This window comes from Pseudophryne corroboree, chromosome 11, assembly GCF_028390025.1.
Source record: "Pseudophryne corroboree isolate aPseCor3 chromosome 11, aPseCor3.hap2, whole genome shotgun sequence".
Classification (NCBI taxonomy): domain Eukaryota; kingdom Metazoa; phylum Chordata; class Amphibia; order Anura; family Myobatrachidae; genus Pseudophryne; species Pseudophryne corroboree.
The window spans coordinates 219,020,053-219,038,457 of NC_086454.1; the positions used below are offsets into that span (position 1 = coordinate 219,020,053).

General features: G+C 44.4%; 1 protein-coding gene across 2 annotated transcripts in view; it reads left to right on the forward strand.

Annotated features, from left to right (window-relative positions):
- The window catches only part of SLC12A4 (solute carrier family 12 member 4), a 939,289-nt gene that overhangs the window by 677,209 nt on the left and 243,675 nt on the right, over window positions 1-18,405 (forward strand). For both annotated transcript variants that reach the window (XM_063945258.1, XM_063945259.1), the window contains exons 10-13: window positions 2,091-2,189; window positions 3,340-3,397; window positions 6,220-6,394; window positions 8,200-8,318. In XM_063945258.1, coding sequence (XP_063801328.1) covers window positions 2,091-2,189; window positions 3,340-3,397; window positions 6,220-6,394; window positions 8,200-8,318 — 451 coding nt within the window. The remainder of the gene's footprint in view (window positions 1-2,090; window positions 2,190-3,339; window positions 3,398-6,219; window positions 6,395-8,199; window positions 8,319-18,405) is intronic.

An 18,405-nucleotide genomic window follows, 5' to 3' on the forward strand; every position in this document is an offset into this window, starting at 1 on the left:
AGTTGAAAACATATTTGTAAAATTTAAGGTGGTGGATTTAAATTATTTTGACAACTTAAAAAATATTAATGTAAAAACCTCAAGACCCATTACCCACTGATATCCAAAACTGACTTTTTGTGACTGTCTCTCTGATATATATCCAACCATTGGAACTGCATAAAAACTAATAAATCATTCCTGTCCCAAGCCAAGTATTGTTCCTCACATAAAAAAAGCTTTTAGCCAGTTCATGCACATAGGGCTTGATTCAGAGATGTATGAGTAATACCTTCACATCTGCGTTACTGTATGTATCTACTCTGTGAAAATATGCCAATATCACAGCTGCTGAGATTAGTATTAAGATGACCACTGGTGGCATCTGAGATTGGCCACTTGTGTACAAGGAAAAAACCATTAAATGCACATCAGTTGATAACTGACCTTATGTGTAACCTTAACTGCCTGCGGGACACACCCCTCAAATCGGTCTCAGTGTGTCTGCATTTGAGTTGCTATCCCCATTAACACCCACAAGTCCTCCCTGACTGTCATTCACTTAGCAAATAAACCCACACTGCGACCATTATGGTACCTATGCACATGTAGCAAAAACAATCAGTCTGTATACAACATTCCATCCATCTATGAATCAGGCCCACAGTCATGCTGTATGCAATTAAAATGTAGACACTAGAATGTCGACATGGACATAAGTCAACATTCATAGGGCTGGATGCATTAAAGGTAAACATACGGTCAACCCCTAGGCAAAGTAATTTGGGATGGAGGATGCTGGGGACGATTGAATTGAAGGCCGAGCTGAAAAAGCGACAAACAGGACCCTCGCGTAGGTACTGGGAATGTCTAGGTGCTGTAGAATGTAGCGCAGGCCCAGGTTGACTGCATCCTCGACACACCGATTCAATCGATAGGCGATCTGTAGGGGGTCCAGTTGGGGGCCAGTCACAGTTTTCAGGTGATTCAAAACCAGACGCTCGAACTTTTTCATGACAACAGATGTCAGTGCTATCAGCCTGTAGTCATTCAGGTTCGTGATAGAGGGTTTCTTGGGTACTGGGACGATAGTAGACCTTTTGAGACCAGAAGGGACTTTCTGTAGCTCCAGAGATTTGTTGAAGATCTTGGTGAATATGGGGGCGAGCTGACCCGCACATGCTCTTAGGGCAGATGGTGACAGGACCCGGAGCTTTCCTGGGTTTGGCCCTTTTATACAATGCCTCCACCTCTTTGGCCGTCGGTGTTTGGGGCATCGTAGAAGTGATTGTTTGGGTTGTAGGGGACTTCTTTTGCGAACCTGCAATAAGGCATCGGCCTCATCAAGGACGGGGACGAATCGGCCTATAAATGGGAAGTAGACCAGTTGGCCCAATGGTGCATCCACAACAACCTTGAGCTCAACCCCCTCAAAACTGTCGGGATGATAGAGGACTTAAGGAAGAAGTCATCTAGTGCACCTCCGCTAACGATTGCTGACAGTGTGGTATCGCTAGTGGACTCCTTCAAGTTTCTAGGGATCACAATCTCCCGGGACCTTAAATGGGGGTACAATGCTGATACCACTGTTGGGAAAGCGCAGCAGAGGTTGTTCTTCCTCAGGCAAGTTCAACATCCTACAGAAGCTTCTGCTCCTCTTCTACTCCACTTCCTTCAGGCAGGCGTTACATGGCCATCCCCGTCAGGTCCACCAGAAGCCTCAAAAGCTTCTTTCCCCAAGCGGTCCGCCTGTTGAACTCCTGAACATTGACTGACTAGACGTATATGTAACTAACATGTGTCCCTAAGGTATGCCTATCTGTGTGACTTTACTCGCGCCCCACACACACACACACACACACACACACCTGCTTATCTGTTACCTACTTGGCTGTTGTATAGCAAACCGAAGACAAATTCCTAGTATATACGCAAGTATACCTGGCCAATAAAGCAGATTCTGATTCTGAACACTCGCAAAAAAAATTTGGGGGGAGTTTTGGCTACATTTCTCATATGCACCAAAGTTCAGAATGCAATACAAATAAACTACAAGTATTCACCCTGCTTTATAGGAATGCGAACATAATTATTTTTTTTGCTTTCCACAGGAATTATGGCTGGAAGTAACCGATCTGGGGACCTGAAAGATGCTCAAAAATCAATTCCTGTAGGCACCATTTTAGCCATAATCACCACTTCATTGGTCTGTATCCTACTGGGAATGCCTAAGAGTGAATTGTAATTATAGGCATAGGTTTTGGGTACACAAAACTAAAAACTGGAGTATTAGTGTTCTCTAATTTGTTTACACTTTCAGTTAGCATAGTAATACCGCTCTCATGAGCAGGGCCTTCTTCCCTCATGTGCTTATCCTTTCTTACTTTAATAATCTTCAACTGCACCAACTCCAGCAGTCCTCTGCCACCTTATACTTATTTCAGTGTCATCTGCTGATGTAACTATGTTTATTTACCCTGTACTTGTCCTATACTGTCATCAACTGTAAGTTGCTGTTTTCCTGTTTGATTATTTGTTTATGTAGTGTTCACTCTAGGAGTGAAAAGGGGCAGGGCGCCGGACTCCGGGGGCACATGTGCACGCGCGCCCGAAATGGGGGCGCGGCCACGCAAATTAGGGGGCGTGGCCACGCCTCCGTCATTTTAGGGGGCGGTGCGGCCCACAGACGCTACTATAGAGAGCGTCTGTGGCCGGCGACGTCACTGTTGGGGGCGTGCCCAGCACCTCCGTCGGTGCTGGGCTTCCCCCAGCCCTCTCCTAATGCGTGAATGGATGCCGCGCGCATGCGCACGGCATCTATACACGCCGGGAGGGCAGGGAGCGGGCGGCTGTTCTAGCAGGGCGCCGCAAAAGGGGCAGGGCGGGTTTTGCCTGTTAAAAAACGGGCAGGGCGTGGCGCCCTGCTAAAACAGCCTAGAGTGAACACTATTTATGTACTCTGTAAATGGGCGCTGCAGAACCCTTGTGACACCATATAAATAAAGGATAATAATAATACAGTCCAGCTATTCCAGAAAGGGAAGCATTCGGGATCCCGAGGCGCAGCATACCGGCGCCGGGATACCGACAACTATTCTCCCTCTTAAGGTGTCCATGACACCCCTGGAGGGAGAAAAAATAGTGTGGTGCGTGTAGCATGCCACCATGCCCACAGCATGGTGAGTACAGTGTGGCAAGCACTGCAAACCTTCAAGGGGCTCTTTTGTACTCGCCCCACTTCCGGCATTCCGGTGGTCGGGATCCCGACAGCTGGGATATTGTAGTACACACTTCCAGAAGACCTACATTAATCTGATTTTAAAAAAAAATGTTTCTTTGTTTACTTAACACTTCCGTCAGATTTCAGCACTGTGGTACTTTTTGGTGCATGCATTGAGGGTGTCGTTTTACGAGACAAGTAAGTCATTTTGGTACCTTGTAAATAATCATCATGATACTGCTTAGTAATTTTTTTTCTTTATATTTGTGTTTCGTTTGATTGCAATCCAACCATGCCTTTTTATTTTCTTCTTTTTCTTGACTTAAAAAAAAATTGCAATACAGTATGTAGTTCTAGGCACTGACTAACACTATTTTCTTCTAGCGCTTAGTTACTTAAATGTAAATGCACCTGAATAAAGGATTGCACTAGAGCTCATTGACAACGAACATATAAGTCTTAAAACCTATATTCTTGCAACTTCAGAAATTGCCAAATGATGATCTTACAATGGTGCACTCTTGCTTTTATGGCACTCCAAAAACAAAACAAAAAAACTTCTGCAACTCTTTAAGGAAAATAGGCCACTGACAGCCTAGAGAGAAGTGTTTGAAGACGATTCTTATTTTAGTGATATAGAGAAAAGATTGTTTGATATTTAGAAGAAAGTAACAAAGAAAAAAATAGTATCAATAAATGTTTTCGTTTAGGCAATATATAAGATGGGCAATATACAGTATGCCTGCTAATTAAAAAAAAACATTTAACACTTATGGGAAAAACATCTTTACATGTGTTTTCAATCAAGAATACTAATTGGCGGGACTCGCAGTGGTGACTCCAGAAATGGATATGCAGTGCAGTACAAAATTCAAATAGTGGAGCCGCACAACTGCCAGTGAGTCCCAGCCGGTGATGTTTGGCATGGTTTGGAGTGGCAGTCAGTATGGCTTCCCTGTTTGAAATTCAGACTGCGCTGCAGCACTACCTGAGTCCAGTTTCTATGCAACCCTGATTATACATATCTATCAAATTAAGTGCAAATTCTAAGTGGTGGAGGAACAATACTGCTGGAGGAAAATCCAAATTCATACTATACTTTTTTATGTGGCCTTTTATCATTTATGGTTTAGTCACTACTGGGAAAAATAACCTTTTTTATATGTCCTGACTGTCGGCGGTTAGGAGCCTTGATAAAAAAAACACTTAAAAAAAATAGCAGACATATACTGTACTAGCTTAATACCCGTGCGTCGCTACGGGATGAAGATGGTAAATTAGAATTATAGTTGTTTGTTAATTGACATTGGTTGGAGATCTAGTATATAGGCATATCTTGCTTCCCTGACCCCTTTGTGTAGTGGTTCAACCCCTTTTTGGTCCCCCAAGGAACCCTGCTCTTCATCTCCATTCCCCTCCTCACATCATGTCAGTGCTCCTGTGAAATGATCAATTTATTTACAGTTTCTTATATAGCGCAGCACATTATGCATCTCCTGATATACTCTGTGCTGCTGGGGGGACCCTGCTACTTCCACTATATACAGTAACTCTCAGAATGTGGGTTCGTTCTACCTCCATTCCCCTCCTGACATCATGTCATCACCCCTGTCGCATGCAGCCCTGTCCTGCCTGACATATGCATCTCCTAATATACTCAGTGCTGCTGGGTGACCCTGCTTCTCCCACTATATGACTCTCAGCGTGTGGCTTCCTGCTACCTCCATTCCCCTCCTCACATCAGGTCACTGCCACTGTCACATGAAACCCTGCCGTCACTGACATATCATGCATGTCCTGATATAGTCTGTGCTGCTGGCCCACCACTAGGGGTGTGTTAACCCCACAGTGTTTGTTCCCAGATTGTAAGTCATATGTGTACCAAATTTGGTGTAGGTTGCACCAGGCATTCCAGAGTTATGCTATCTGCTGAAATACTCTGTGCTGCTGTGTCACCCCTAGGGGTGCTAGGCATGTCTTACCCACGCAGTGTTTGTTCCCCGATTGTTGTAAATTGTTTCAGGATTCCGGAGTTATGCTGTCTGCAGAAATACTCAGTGCTGCTGCCTCACCCCTAGGGGTGCCATGGGTGTATAACCCCCATAGTATTTGTTCCCAGATTGTAAGTCATATGTGTACTAAGTTTGTTGTAAATTGCTGTAGGCATTCCGGAGTTACGCTGGAACATACAATACATATACATACATACATACATACATACATATATACATACATACATATAACCATTTTTGGCGTGGATGGGCAGTGACATTTGTAAAACCGGTTTTTAGTAACCACCTGGGACCTAAGGAGAAGCTACCTGCCGAATTTCAAGATTATAGGTATATATACACTGCTCAAAAAAATAAAGGGAACACTAAAATAACACATCCTAGATATGAATGAATGAATGAAATATTCTTATTAAATACTTTGTTCTTTACATAGTTGAATGTGCTGACAACAAAATCACACAAAAATTATCAATGGAAATCAATAAAGGCACGTGGAGGCCACACACACTACTGAGCCTCATTTTGACTTGTTTTAAGGACATTACATCAAAGTTGGATCAGCCTGTAGTGTGTTTTTCCACTTTAATTTTGAGGGTGACTCCAAATCCAGACCTCCATGGGTTAATAATTTTGATTTCCATTGATAATTTTTGTGTGATTTTGTTGTCAGCACATTCAGCTATGTAAAGAACAAAGTATTTAATAAGAATATGTCATTCATTCAGATCTAGGATGTGTTGTTTAAGTGTCCCCTTTATTTTTTTGAGCAGTGTGTGTATATATATATATATATATATATAAAACCATAATTGTATGTGAAAACTTAGCAATGTCCTTGCTATTCTTTTGTTACTTCGTTCTAAATATCATATAAACTAAGCACTGTATAGGTCGTAGTGTCATTGCCTCCAGTTACTTGCATTGTGCTTGATCAGTCTAATATTATTAATGTTTTCACTTCATTTCTTAACGTGTTTAGTTTGGTAACTAATGATTTCTTTATAGGTATGGTGAGGCAGTGAACAAGAATTTGGTGGTTGGGACCCTTTCGTGGCCTTCTCCATGGGTTATAGTTATTGGATCTTTCTTTTCTACTTGTGGAGCTGGGTTGCAAAGTCTAACTGGAGCACCTCGATTGCTGCAAGCAATTGCTAAGGACAATATAGTCCCATTTCTGCGAGTAAGTGAACTCTGGGGGCTATGATACCATTGATGTATTTTTTTCTTATTATTTTTTTAAACAGGTGGTGGAAATCAAAACTGGAATATTGTTTATTTTTTCTAATCTATGTGCAGGAAACTGTAATTGGAGCTTTTCTTTAACTGTAATGTTTTACCTTTGTTTACATGGAACCAACAATAAAACAGTAATGTGGTTATTTGTAGAAATCTTTTAATGAAGCCTAGTCATGAGTTTGACTTAAGGAAAATAAGCATTCTTCTTTTTTATATTTACAGGGCCAAAAACAGTGATTAGCTTGGGAAGCTAGAGCATCATGTGTTTTTTTGTTGTTATTGCTCTGTCTGCAAATCTGCTGTATATACAAGTCTGCTTAAAAAATCAGGCTGACATTTGGATTATGGTGGTAGAAAATTTATTTAGTCGGGTGCTTCTGGACTAAAGGGAATGAGACCAAGCTAACTGTGCCAACATTTTAAACTAGTGGATTTTACATATCTTTAAAGAAAAAAAAAAATCAATGATCAACATTACACTTATGCTGCTTTCACATCGCAAATGCCGGATCCTACCCGGTAAGAGAAACGTGTACTTACCGGGTGGGATCCGGCATTTGCGCTCCGTTGCAGGCTTTCCGACCCGGCAATATACCGGGTCGGTTGCCATAGCAGCGGAGGGCGCAGCAGGGGCGGGGGTGGAGGCGGCGCCGGGAGATGAGCTCATCTCCTGCGCCGCATCTGCCTATACTGTGAATGGGAGCCGTGTCGCATCGGAACGGCTCCCATTCACACTGCGCCTGACCCGGTAATAACCCTTCTTTTTTACCGGGTTAAATTACCGGGTCACACGAGACCCGCTAATTCACCAAAGGACCTTTCACATCACACACGGACCCGTTTCGACACGGCAATATGCCGTGTCGATACCGGGTTTTCAGTGTGATGTGAAAGGGGTATTATGTACATGCAATCCTTTGGTCTGAGCAAGCACCATCAAATATTTTGTTTTCTTTGTTCATCCTAAATCTGTTGAGTAAATACAAATTCCATAAGATAAAGGGGTATATTAAATTGAAGTTGGAGGATCCAACACGGCACTATTCAATGCCAGCCGTTTCCGGGCAGCATTCCGACAATGCAGATTCGACTTGATTAGAAGTCGAATCTCCATCAGCGGCAAACTGTCAAAAACAGCTGCATTTTCGACAGAAACACGTGGATAGATGAGTAACTCACTGATCCACGTGTTTTCTGACAAGTGCTGTTTTTTTCGACAGTCGAAAAAACAACTTTCATTGAATAGGTCGAATGCATATTCGATCTAAAAACTGTTGAAAAGTGAAGTTTTTTTCCGACAGTCGGAAAACCCGGAACGAATTGAATACACCCCCCTATGACTAATTAAAAGTCGGAGGATTTATTATTTTTTTGGTGTATTTGGCTATGGTTAAAGCACATTTTGTAATCCTTTAAAAGGGACACACAGAAGTGCAATTGGTAATATGGGCTGGGTTATCACATTTTAAAGCCAACCATGCATTTATCATGTTAACAGCAGCAGCACCATCACCGCCTTCAAATAATTTACACCTGCATGACTTTTGAGTTCGCAATTGTGGCAAGATTGTGGTGTTAACACATCTGCATGCATACTGCAAGCTATAAATACAAAATACACCAAAATGTTTAATTTGCTACAGTAATTATTGGGCTACATAACATTCATAAAGAGTGACGCCTGATTTGAAAATCCTCTACAGTTCCAAAGAATTGATTAATAATGTGTAGTAAATTTTCTTTTTACAGGTATTTGGACATGGTAAAGCAAATGGTGAGCCAACCTGGGCTCTGCTCCTCACGGCTCTGATTGCTGAGCTGGGAATTCTCATTGCCTCCTTGGACATGGTAGCACCCATCTTGTCAATGTAAGTATTTGCATGTATGATAGCAACAGTATTGTCATATTAATTTCAGCTAATATTAGTAAGCATACGTAAAAGCAGCAGTGTTGTCGTATTAATTTCAAGTTTGTTGCTTAATATAGCTCTCTAATCTTTCTGCTGTAACTTTACAGTTTTAGTTTTCGGTTTTAGTTTTCGGTTTAACTTTACAGTTTTTAGTTTTTACTCTTTTAGTTCTCGGTACTTGCTGTCCAGGCCAACGACTGACTTACAGTATGTGCTGGCTGAACTACCCAGTCAGTACAGTCATGGGTTCGGAAAGTACAAATGTACTATAATTTTATTTTCTCTTACGTCCTAGAGGATGCTGGGGTCCACATTAGTACCATGGGGTATAGACGGGTCCACCAGGAACCATTGGCACTTTAAGAGTTTGAGTGTGGGCTGGCTCCTCTCTCTATGCCCCTCCTACCAGACTCAGTTTAGAAAATGTGCACGGAGAGCTGGTCACAGCTAGGGGAGCTCTACAGAGCTTTTCTAGAAAAGTTTATTTTTAGAGTTTATTATTTTACAGGGAGGCTGCTGGCAACAGCCTCCCTGCAGCGAGGGACTAGGGGGGGGAGCAGTGTCCGCCCTGCGAGGTCTGAGCCACTGTCTCCGCTGACTGAACACTGAGCTCCAGAGGGGTCGGATCGTTCTCCACCACAGTGGACCGCTCGCCCCAGCAGCATGCCGCCAACCCCTTACAGAGCTGAAGATGTGAGTGAGACACCGACTCCCCTAGCAAGCGGGGGGCCGGTGTGAAGATGGCGGCAAAGGGGAGGGAGCACAGTATTAACTGCGCTCCTGGGAAGGCTCAGAGGCACATGGTGCGGTGCTGTGAGGGGCGCCCTGGGCCAGCGCTTGCCCCCACACTGGTCCACAAGTCTGTCGGTGTCCGCGGATCTCAGCCAGCACATTTTTCCTCAGGCCAGTATAATCCTTGAAGAGCGGGAAGACAGCGCCATTAAGGGGGCGGAGCTTCTCCTCAGAGCGGACCCAGCCGCGTTCCAGTGCCATTTTCCTGCTTGCACAACGCTGAGAGGAAGAACAGGTCCCTCCGCAGCAACTCCAGCTATCTGTACACGGTACCAGGGGGTTGTAGAAGGGAGGGGAGGCTGTAATAAGACTGTATGTCCTATTAAGGTGCACAGTCAGCGCTGACAAAGGGTCTCCCTTAGCTAAAAGCGCTGTGTGTGGGTTGGCTCCAATCTCTGTGTCTCTTTTGCCATTCTTGGGGGGGAAACTCTGTCTGCCCTCACGTGTGTGTGTGTGTGTGTGTGTGTGTGTGTGTGTGTGTGTGTGTGTGTGAGTGTTTGGTGGTCTCCTTTAGCTATGTCCAGGGACACTGTGTCATATGCTGCAGAGGATTTATCCTCCCAGGATGATCCCATTCCATGTAATCAGGATAGCACTGGTTTAGCACAGATACCAGCAAGGGAACCAGAGTGGTTTTCCTCTATCAAATCTTGGATTTCTCAGATTTCTGACAGGGTTGCAAGTAATGAATCTGCAACCCAGGTATTACAGAGCTCTATTGCAGTATGGCCGGTTTCTGGTACCTCAGGACGCCCCGCTACATACCCCCACAAACGTGCGCTTGTGCATGTCATACAAGACGACACGGATATCGATTCTGACACCACAGACGGTGATGGGGGATGTGTTGCGGGGGTCCGCATCTCTTGCAAAGGGGGTGCAATTGTTGATAGAGGCTATCAGGGATGTGTTGAATGTGAATGATACCACACCTGAGCTGGTTGAGGAGGCTTTTTTCACTGAAAATAAAAAAGCCTCGCTAACCTTTCCTGCGTCAAAGGAATTGAATGCTATATTTGAAAAGGCATGGGTAAACCCCGAGAAAAGATTCCAGGTCCCTAAAAGGGTGCTGGTGGCGTTTCCTTTCCCTGAGGAAGATAGGAATAAATGGGAAAACCCGCCGATTGTTGACGCATCTGTGTCCAGACTCTCAAAGAAAGTGGTTTTGCCTGTTCCAGGATCTACCGCCTTAAAGGAGCCGGCTGATAGAAAAATTGATAACACGCTAAAATTACGTCCCACTATTGCTACTGCATGGTTTGCAAAGACCTTAGTAAAGTGGTCGGCTACCTTACTTGAGGATTTGGATACGATGGATAGGGATGACGTTGCTTTATATTTACGCAACATACATGATTCAGAAGGTTTTATGGTAGAATCCATGAAAGACCTGGATTCATGGCTGCCTGAATATCTTTCATGTCTGTTTCAGCTCGTCGGGGACTGTGGCTGCGCCAGTGGTCGGCCGACGCGGAATCCAGGAAAAGTATGGAGGTCCTAACCTATACAAGTCAGGCTCTCTTTGGGGAAGCTCTAGATGCGTTGATATCCATGGCTACAGCAGGTAAGTCTCCGTTTCTTCCCTCAGCAGCACCTGCTCTGAAGAAGTCCTCTTCATCTGCAACGCAGTCCTTTCGGCCTAACAGGACTAGAAAGGCCAGAGCGTCCAATACCTTCTTTAGGGGAGGTCGAGTTAAGTCCAAGAAACCTGTAACTGCAGGTTCCCAGGAACAAAAGCCTGCTTCAGGTACGCCAAAGTCCTCCACATGACGGTGGACCGCGCGGCCTGGAGATGGGGCCAGTGGGAGACAGACTCAGACACTTCAGTCACGTCTGTGTATCGTCCGGCCTGGATCCCTGGGTGATAGATATTGATATACCAGGGATACAGGCTGGAATTTCAAAGCCTCCCTCCTCATCGCTTTTTTCAAATCAGGCTTGCCAACTCTGTTGGCAGACAGTTCTGTACTACAAGACGCTGTCCAAAAACTGGTGGAGGCACAGGTAATTATACCAGTACCACCTCACATGCAGAACAAAGGTTACTATTCAAAACTTTTTGTGGTACCGAAACCGGATGGTTCGGTTAGGCCCATTCTGAACCTAAAATCATTGAACCCCTTTGTAACGGAGTTCAAGTTCAAGATGTAGTCTCTCAGGGCGGTGATATCAGGTCTGGCAGAGGGGGAGTTTCTGGTATCTCTGGATATCAAGGATGCGTACCTCCACATTCCGATCTGGTTGCCGCATCAGGCTTATCTCCGTTTCGCATTGCTGGACTGTCTTTCCAGTTCCAGGCCCTGCCATTCGGCCTCTCCACAGCACCGAGGGTGTTTACCAAGGTAATGGCAGAAATGATGATTCTCCTCCGCAAACAGGGTGTGAACATCATTCCATATCTGGACGATCTGCTGATAAAGGCATCGTCCAATGATAAGCTGCTGCAGTCCATTGTTCTCACAACACGCCTCCTCAAGAATCATGGTTGGATTCTGGACCTTCCAAAGTCACATTTGGAACCGGCCCAGAGGTTGTCCTTTCTGGGAATGATCCTGGATACGGAAGTGCAGAAGGTGTTTCTTCCACAGGAAAAAGCGTTGGTGATACAAGCTATGGTCCGGTATGTCCTGAAGCCAGCCCGGGTGTCGGTTCATCAATGCATTCGCCTATTGGGAAAGATGGTGGCCTCTTACGAGGCTCTCCAGTACGGGAGGTTCCACGCTCTGACCTTCCAACTGGATCTCGTGGACAAGTGGTCGGGATCTCATCCCCACATGCACCAGAGAATTTGTCTGTCGCCAAAGGCCAGGATTTCACTCCTCTGGTGGCTCCAATTGCCTCAACTTCTGGTGGGCCGCAGGTTCGGGATTCAGGACTGGGTACTTCTAACCAAAGATGCGAGCCTTCGGGGCAGGGTATCCGTCGCTCAGGGAGTAACCTTCCAAGGAAGGTGGTCAAGCCTGGAAGCCAGCCTGACCATCAACATCCTGGAATTGAGAGCCGTCTGCAACGGTCTTCTTCAGGCGTCCCCTCTTCTAATAAATCAAGCCATTCAAGTGCTGTTGGACAACGTAACAACAGTGGCTTACATAAACCGACAAGGCGGAACGAAGAGCAGAGCAGCAAAGTCAGAGGTCACAAGAATACTCCTCTGGACAAAAAAGCACGCGTTGACGCTGTCAGCCATCTTCATTCCGGGACAACTGGGAAGCAAAATTCCTCAGCAGACACGATCTCCATCCAGGGGAGTGGAGTTTCCATCCGGCGGTGTTCATGGAAATAACAGACCTTTGGGGGATTTCCCCAAATAGACATGATGGCCTCTCGTCTCAACAAGAAGCTTCGGCATTATTGTTCCAGGTCGATGGACCCACAGGCAGTGGCAGTGGATGCCCTGGTGTCTCCTTAGGTGTTCCAGTCAGTGTACGTGTTTCCACCACTCTCACTTATCCCAAGAATCCTAAAGCTCATAGGGAGAACAGGGTTCAAGCGTTCCTCATTGCCTCAGACTGGCAAAGATGAGTTTGGTACGCGGATCTTCTGAATCTACTGCAAGAAGAACGAGGCCTCTTCCTCTTCGGGAGGACCTGCTGCAGCAGGGGCCGTTCGCCTATCAAGACTTACGTGGCTAGGTTTGACGACATGGAAGTTGAGCGCATGATACTTGCTCGGAAGGGAATTCCGAAGAAGGTCTTTCCTACCCTGATACAGGCTAGGAAAGGGGTAACATCTAAACATTACCATCGTATTTGGAAGAAATATGTCTCTTGGTGTGAGTGCAAGAAGTTTCCTACGGTGGAGTTTCAACTCGGACATTTTCTCCTCTTCCTGCAAGCAGGAGTGGATATGGGCCTGAGGTTAGGATCTGTGAAGGTCCAGATTTTGGCCCTATCTATTTTCTTTCAGAAACAATTGGCTGCCTCTACAGGAGGTTGAGGCCAAAGGTCTTACATGGAAGGCGGTCACATTGTTGGCCTTAGTTTCTGCTAGACGTGTGTTTGAATTGGGAGCATTGTCCTGTAAAAGCCCTTACTTGATCTTCCACGAAGATGGAGCTGTGCTCAGGACACGTCAGCAGTTTCTTCTGAAGGTTATGTCAGCATTTCATATCAATCAACCTATTGTGGTGCCAGTGACTACTGACTCCTCAATTACATCAAAGTCCTTGGATGTTGTAAGGGCTCTGAAGAGATATGTGAAGAGAACTTCTCGTCACAAAAAGTAGGACTCTCTGTTTGTCCTATATGATCCCCCTATATGATCCCAAGGAAATTGGGTGTCCTGCTTCTGAGCAGGTTATTTCTCGCTGGATTAGGTTCACTATTCAGCATGCTTATTCTACGGCAGGAATGCAGTGTCAAAAATCTGTAAGGCTCACTATACTCGTAAGGTGGGGTCTTCCTGGGCGGGTGCCCGGGGTGTCTCGGCAGTACAACTTTGTCGAGCTGCAAGTTGGTCTGGGTCGAACACGTTTACTAAGTTTTACAAGTTCGATGCTTTGGCCTCTGATGATCTGAAGTTCAGTCAATCAGTTCTGCAGGAGCCTCCGCGCTCTCCCTCCCGTTCTGGGAGCTTTGGTACATTGCCATGGTATTAATGTGGACGCCAGCATCTTCTAGGACGTAAGAGAAAATAGGATTTTGGTACCTACTGGTAAATCCTTTTCTCGTAGTCCGTAGAGGATGCTGGGCACCCGCCCTGCACTTTGTTTTCCTGCAAAATATTATTTGGTTCAGTACAACTTCGTTTAGTTGTGTACTGCATTGTTACTTGGTAAGTAATGTTTCAGCAGTTGCTGAGTGTTCAAGATATGTTGGCTTGGCGTGCCTTGTATGTGTGAGCTGGTACAAATCTCACCACTATCTGTGTATAATCCTTCTCTCGAAGATGTCCGTCTCCTCGGGCACAGTTTCTAGACTGAGTCTGGTAGGAGGGGCATAGAGGGAGGAGCCAGCCCACACTCAAAGTCTTAAAGTGCCAATGGCTCCTGGCGGACCCATCTATACCCCATGGTACTAATGTCGACCCCAGCATCTTCTATGGACTACGAGAAAAGGATTTACCGGTAGGTACCAAAATCCTATTTTCTTTAAAATACACAAGACCACAGTAATACAAGTAACAAAAGCTAGTGGTTTTGCCACACAATGGGCCTAATTCATGTTTGTAAACAAAGGCAATTGCAATTCTGTAGGCTACCGATCAGCTAATGATAGCAAGTGAAGCTGCCGTCCAGGAATGAAAAGAGACGCCCACCAGAGCCATCACAAACTCAGTCGCAAATGATATTTCAATTCGACTTTTAAAAAAAGTTGAATTGAGATGCGGGGGGATAGACTGGGGAGAGCTGCGGGCAGACGGGGGAGAGCAGCGCTACAGCAGCATTATATATATATATATATATATATATATGTGTGCTTTCAGACTGGAATAGGCGCTGGGTGTGAGCTGGCAAACTCCCTCTGTGTTTCTCTAATAGTCCTCATTGTGGGTCTGTCCCCTATAGCCCAGTGTGTCGGTACGAGTGTGTCGACATGTCTGAGGCTGAAGGCTCTTCCCAGGAGGAGGTCCACCTCTCTGACCGACCTGCACCCGGGGGGCGTCTGAACAAGGACGCACCACGGGCAGCAGGGGCAGAGAGGGGAAACCAGTCCGGAGACCCCTTTTTTACCCCACTTATGCCACCACCGTAAGCTCAGGGCATCGTGAAGGTTTTAAAGATTTTTTACCAACACCAGCATTTGTTATTATTATTATTTTTTTCCTAAAGACTTTTCAACAGCAGATGTGCGGGATGCCGCAGTCTGTATTATAACCTGCATGAACTTTATAAGAGACAATATCGCCCACCCTGGGCATTAACCGCACACCTTTAGATTGGCCAGTATACAATAAATACAGTGGCTCACAACAATTAATTTGCATCATATTGTTATTTTTGTGATTTCTATATCCAAGGGCAAACTCATATTTGGGTCTGTTAATACATTATCCTTTATCACATCTGATGTGCATTCGTTAGCTAAACACACACACCTTAGGGGTTGAGCGCAGTTCTATTGTGGTATATCCACTAAGCTTTTCCATTTACGTATAGGTGGGTTGGAACACCCATCAGAACGAGCAGCACACCCCGGCTAGCTATAGAATAAAGACACTCAGTGCGCAGAACCCTCCAATTTATAGGTTTATAAAAAGTGTGTTTTTCACCTAGAGAAGTCATAACCACATCAAATGCAACCTTGGCATCAAGGTAACAACGTTTGGAAAGAGGAGAGGGTGACTGCTTAAATTTCTTGAAGGCCTCTGTCAGTTGCTGTTGGGAGTGTTTGAAGTCATCAGCAAACATTTTCTTTCAATGATATACATATTCTATGATACGCACTCGTAACACTGCTTTAGAGGCCTGCCAGAAAGTCAGTGGGTCAGTCTGAGCCATATGAGCATTATCATTACTATATTCATCCCAAAACACTTCCAACTCTTTATGGAAATCTACAGAGGAGTAGAAGTCGGTAGGAAGCACCAGCGTTTATAGGAGCCCACATCTAACATGAAGACATAGAAACCCAAACAACAGAATGATCCGATAGCGCAATTGGCTCTATAGCAGAATCAATAGCACTGACAACCAGGGAATCCGACAATAACAAAAAATCTATTCTGGAGAGAGTGTGGTGAGCTGCAGAGAGGCAGGTGTACTCCTTGTCAATGGGGTGAAAAAATCTCCATATATCTGTTATGTTAAGCTGCTGTTCTATATACGGGATACCCAATGTAGGGGGAGAGCAAGTGTGGGAAGAGAAGGAAGAGTCCATATAATGTGAGGCTATAATATTAAAATCCCCCTCCTCCCGACTATCAGAGGGAGAGAGGAAAAAGGATAAAGCTTTGCTAATAGCAATTGAAAGAATTTCTTTGAATATACATTAAAAGCATATACTGAACATAAAACATAACGAGTGGACAATATGTCAACCTCTAGTATTATAAATCTACCCTCAGAATCTTTTATGGATAAAATCACCTCCAGTCCCAGAGCACTTTTAGACAAAATTAATATTCCTTGGGCTTTGGATGAAAAAGAGGCATCTGCCACTACTGTCAAACCCAACATACCTAGTTTTTGAGCCTCAGGGTAGAGAAGGCGAGTCTCCTACATAAAAATCACATCAAGGCGCAATTTAAGATACAACAAAAAATGTTCTCCTTTTGACTGGTGAGTGGATGTCCCCTACATTCCATGAACCAACCTTGAATACAGACATTATAGTACATTCAAAACATTATAGGATCCCACCGTCAGGGTGAAGTCCCGCTTTCACCCCGCCAGGAGAATCACAATCAGCCAGGCCCCTAATAACATAGAAATATCATAACCCAAAACTAAGAAAAGGCGACACAAAAGGAGGGTAGGGGATAGGGAACACAAGACATATAAAAACAAAAGAAGAAACTCTGAAGCAGAGTGTCTTCTATCAGAACATACGTAATGGGTGGAATTCAAATGTTTGAAAAGTCGGTTGGGTGTCTGTTTTTCCTGGTATTGTATTTTTTATCCCGCACCAGACACAAATTATTCAATTACGATAGTAATATTACATTGGAAACAGAAACCAGCTGATAATTATATTCCTCCTCAGGGATGATTATATTGATTGATATTTTCACCATGTATATATTATTGGTCTAATTTAAGACATAGATATTTTTCACAGGGGATGCAATAGAATTTATGCATTCATAGAGCGGCATATACATATAGATTTATGCCACTCAAAGTACCCCTTTTATTTTAGGAAGAATAATTAAAGGTTACGTTTTAAACTATCAGAATCATATCATATCTATTTACACATTAAATTTTGTTACAAAAGAGTGCTCTAAAAAGCAATCTACTTCTTCTGTTGCCCCTTTGCAACAAACACATTGTTTAATGTCTGTTTTTTCCTGTCTATTAGATAGGAAAAAACAGACTCCCAACTGACATTTCAAACATTTGAATCTCCCCCAATGACTTCACGGCGTGACAAATAGAACAGAAGAGGCTAGGAGTCTAGGAGCCCCTAGCCACGAACCCCTCACATACAGAACAGTGGAAACAAACACTGTAACCTCAACTGTAATAAACACTTCAAACAAAATAAGCCACCAAACAAAGGTATTGGTACAGTAGTTACAGGAACCGATCCAAAGGAGTCCCGCAACTATGAAAAAACATATAATAGCAGGGAGCTAGAGAGGCTCAAAGCCATAAAAGTCATATATATCGTCAATCAGCAGCAGACAATACCCATCACATATCACATCAGGGGAATTAAACCGGCTGTAACAAATATGGAAGCAAGAATGGCATCTGAGATATAGGGTTAATGTAAATAGGGTAAAGACAAATAATCAGTCCAAATCTGTATTAGCCGAGGAATCTTTATCGATGAGGAAGGCCTCCGCATCTTCTGGAGTGTTGAAGTCTTTAAACAAGTTACCGTCAAAGATCCGCAGTTGTGCCCGGGTAAAGGAGGGCGAATTTCTGGCCTGCGGCAACTAGTTTAGAAGAGGTTGGTGAAAAGGCCTTCCTCAATCTTGTCAACTCTGGGGAGTAATGTTGAAACAGAAGCAATTTAGCCCCTTCCCACTTCAGATCTTTGATACAGCAAGACGCTGACCACAGGGCCTCTTTGTGGAGGAAGTTCAGGCATTTAAACAACACTGCACGCAGCCTGGTGTCGGAGTTGGAGGACCTGTTAGGGCCAGTTCTGTGGGCCTGTTCAATAACTAAGTCCATACAGACTTCTAGTATATACAATAACTCAGGGAGGGTAATGTGGAGAAACTGAGATAAAGATGTACCACGGACCGATTCAGGTAAGCCAGTCAGACGCAAGTTGTTTCTGTGCAACCTATTTTCTAGGTCGTCAAGCTTTGCCCAGACTAATGAATCTGATTTTGGGAGTTTCACAGTAGACTCCTTCAAATCTGCAATATCTTGAAAATTTGAGCCCATTGTTTGCTCTATGTGAACCACATGCTTTGTTAATTGTTTTTATTGACTTTTAATATCCAGCACCACTTGCTGCAATGTTGCAGCCTGAGCCTGATCTTGTTCCTGCAGTAATGGCTGGACTGTCTCTTTAACAGCCTTAACAATGTCCCGATATGAGAGAGCAGACCCAGCAGGTGTGAGGGGGATAGTGTCAGGACCGGAGGATTTAGGGGGCCGCTTGTGTACCTGCGTCTCCATATGAGCTGTGGG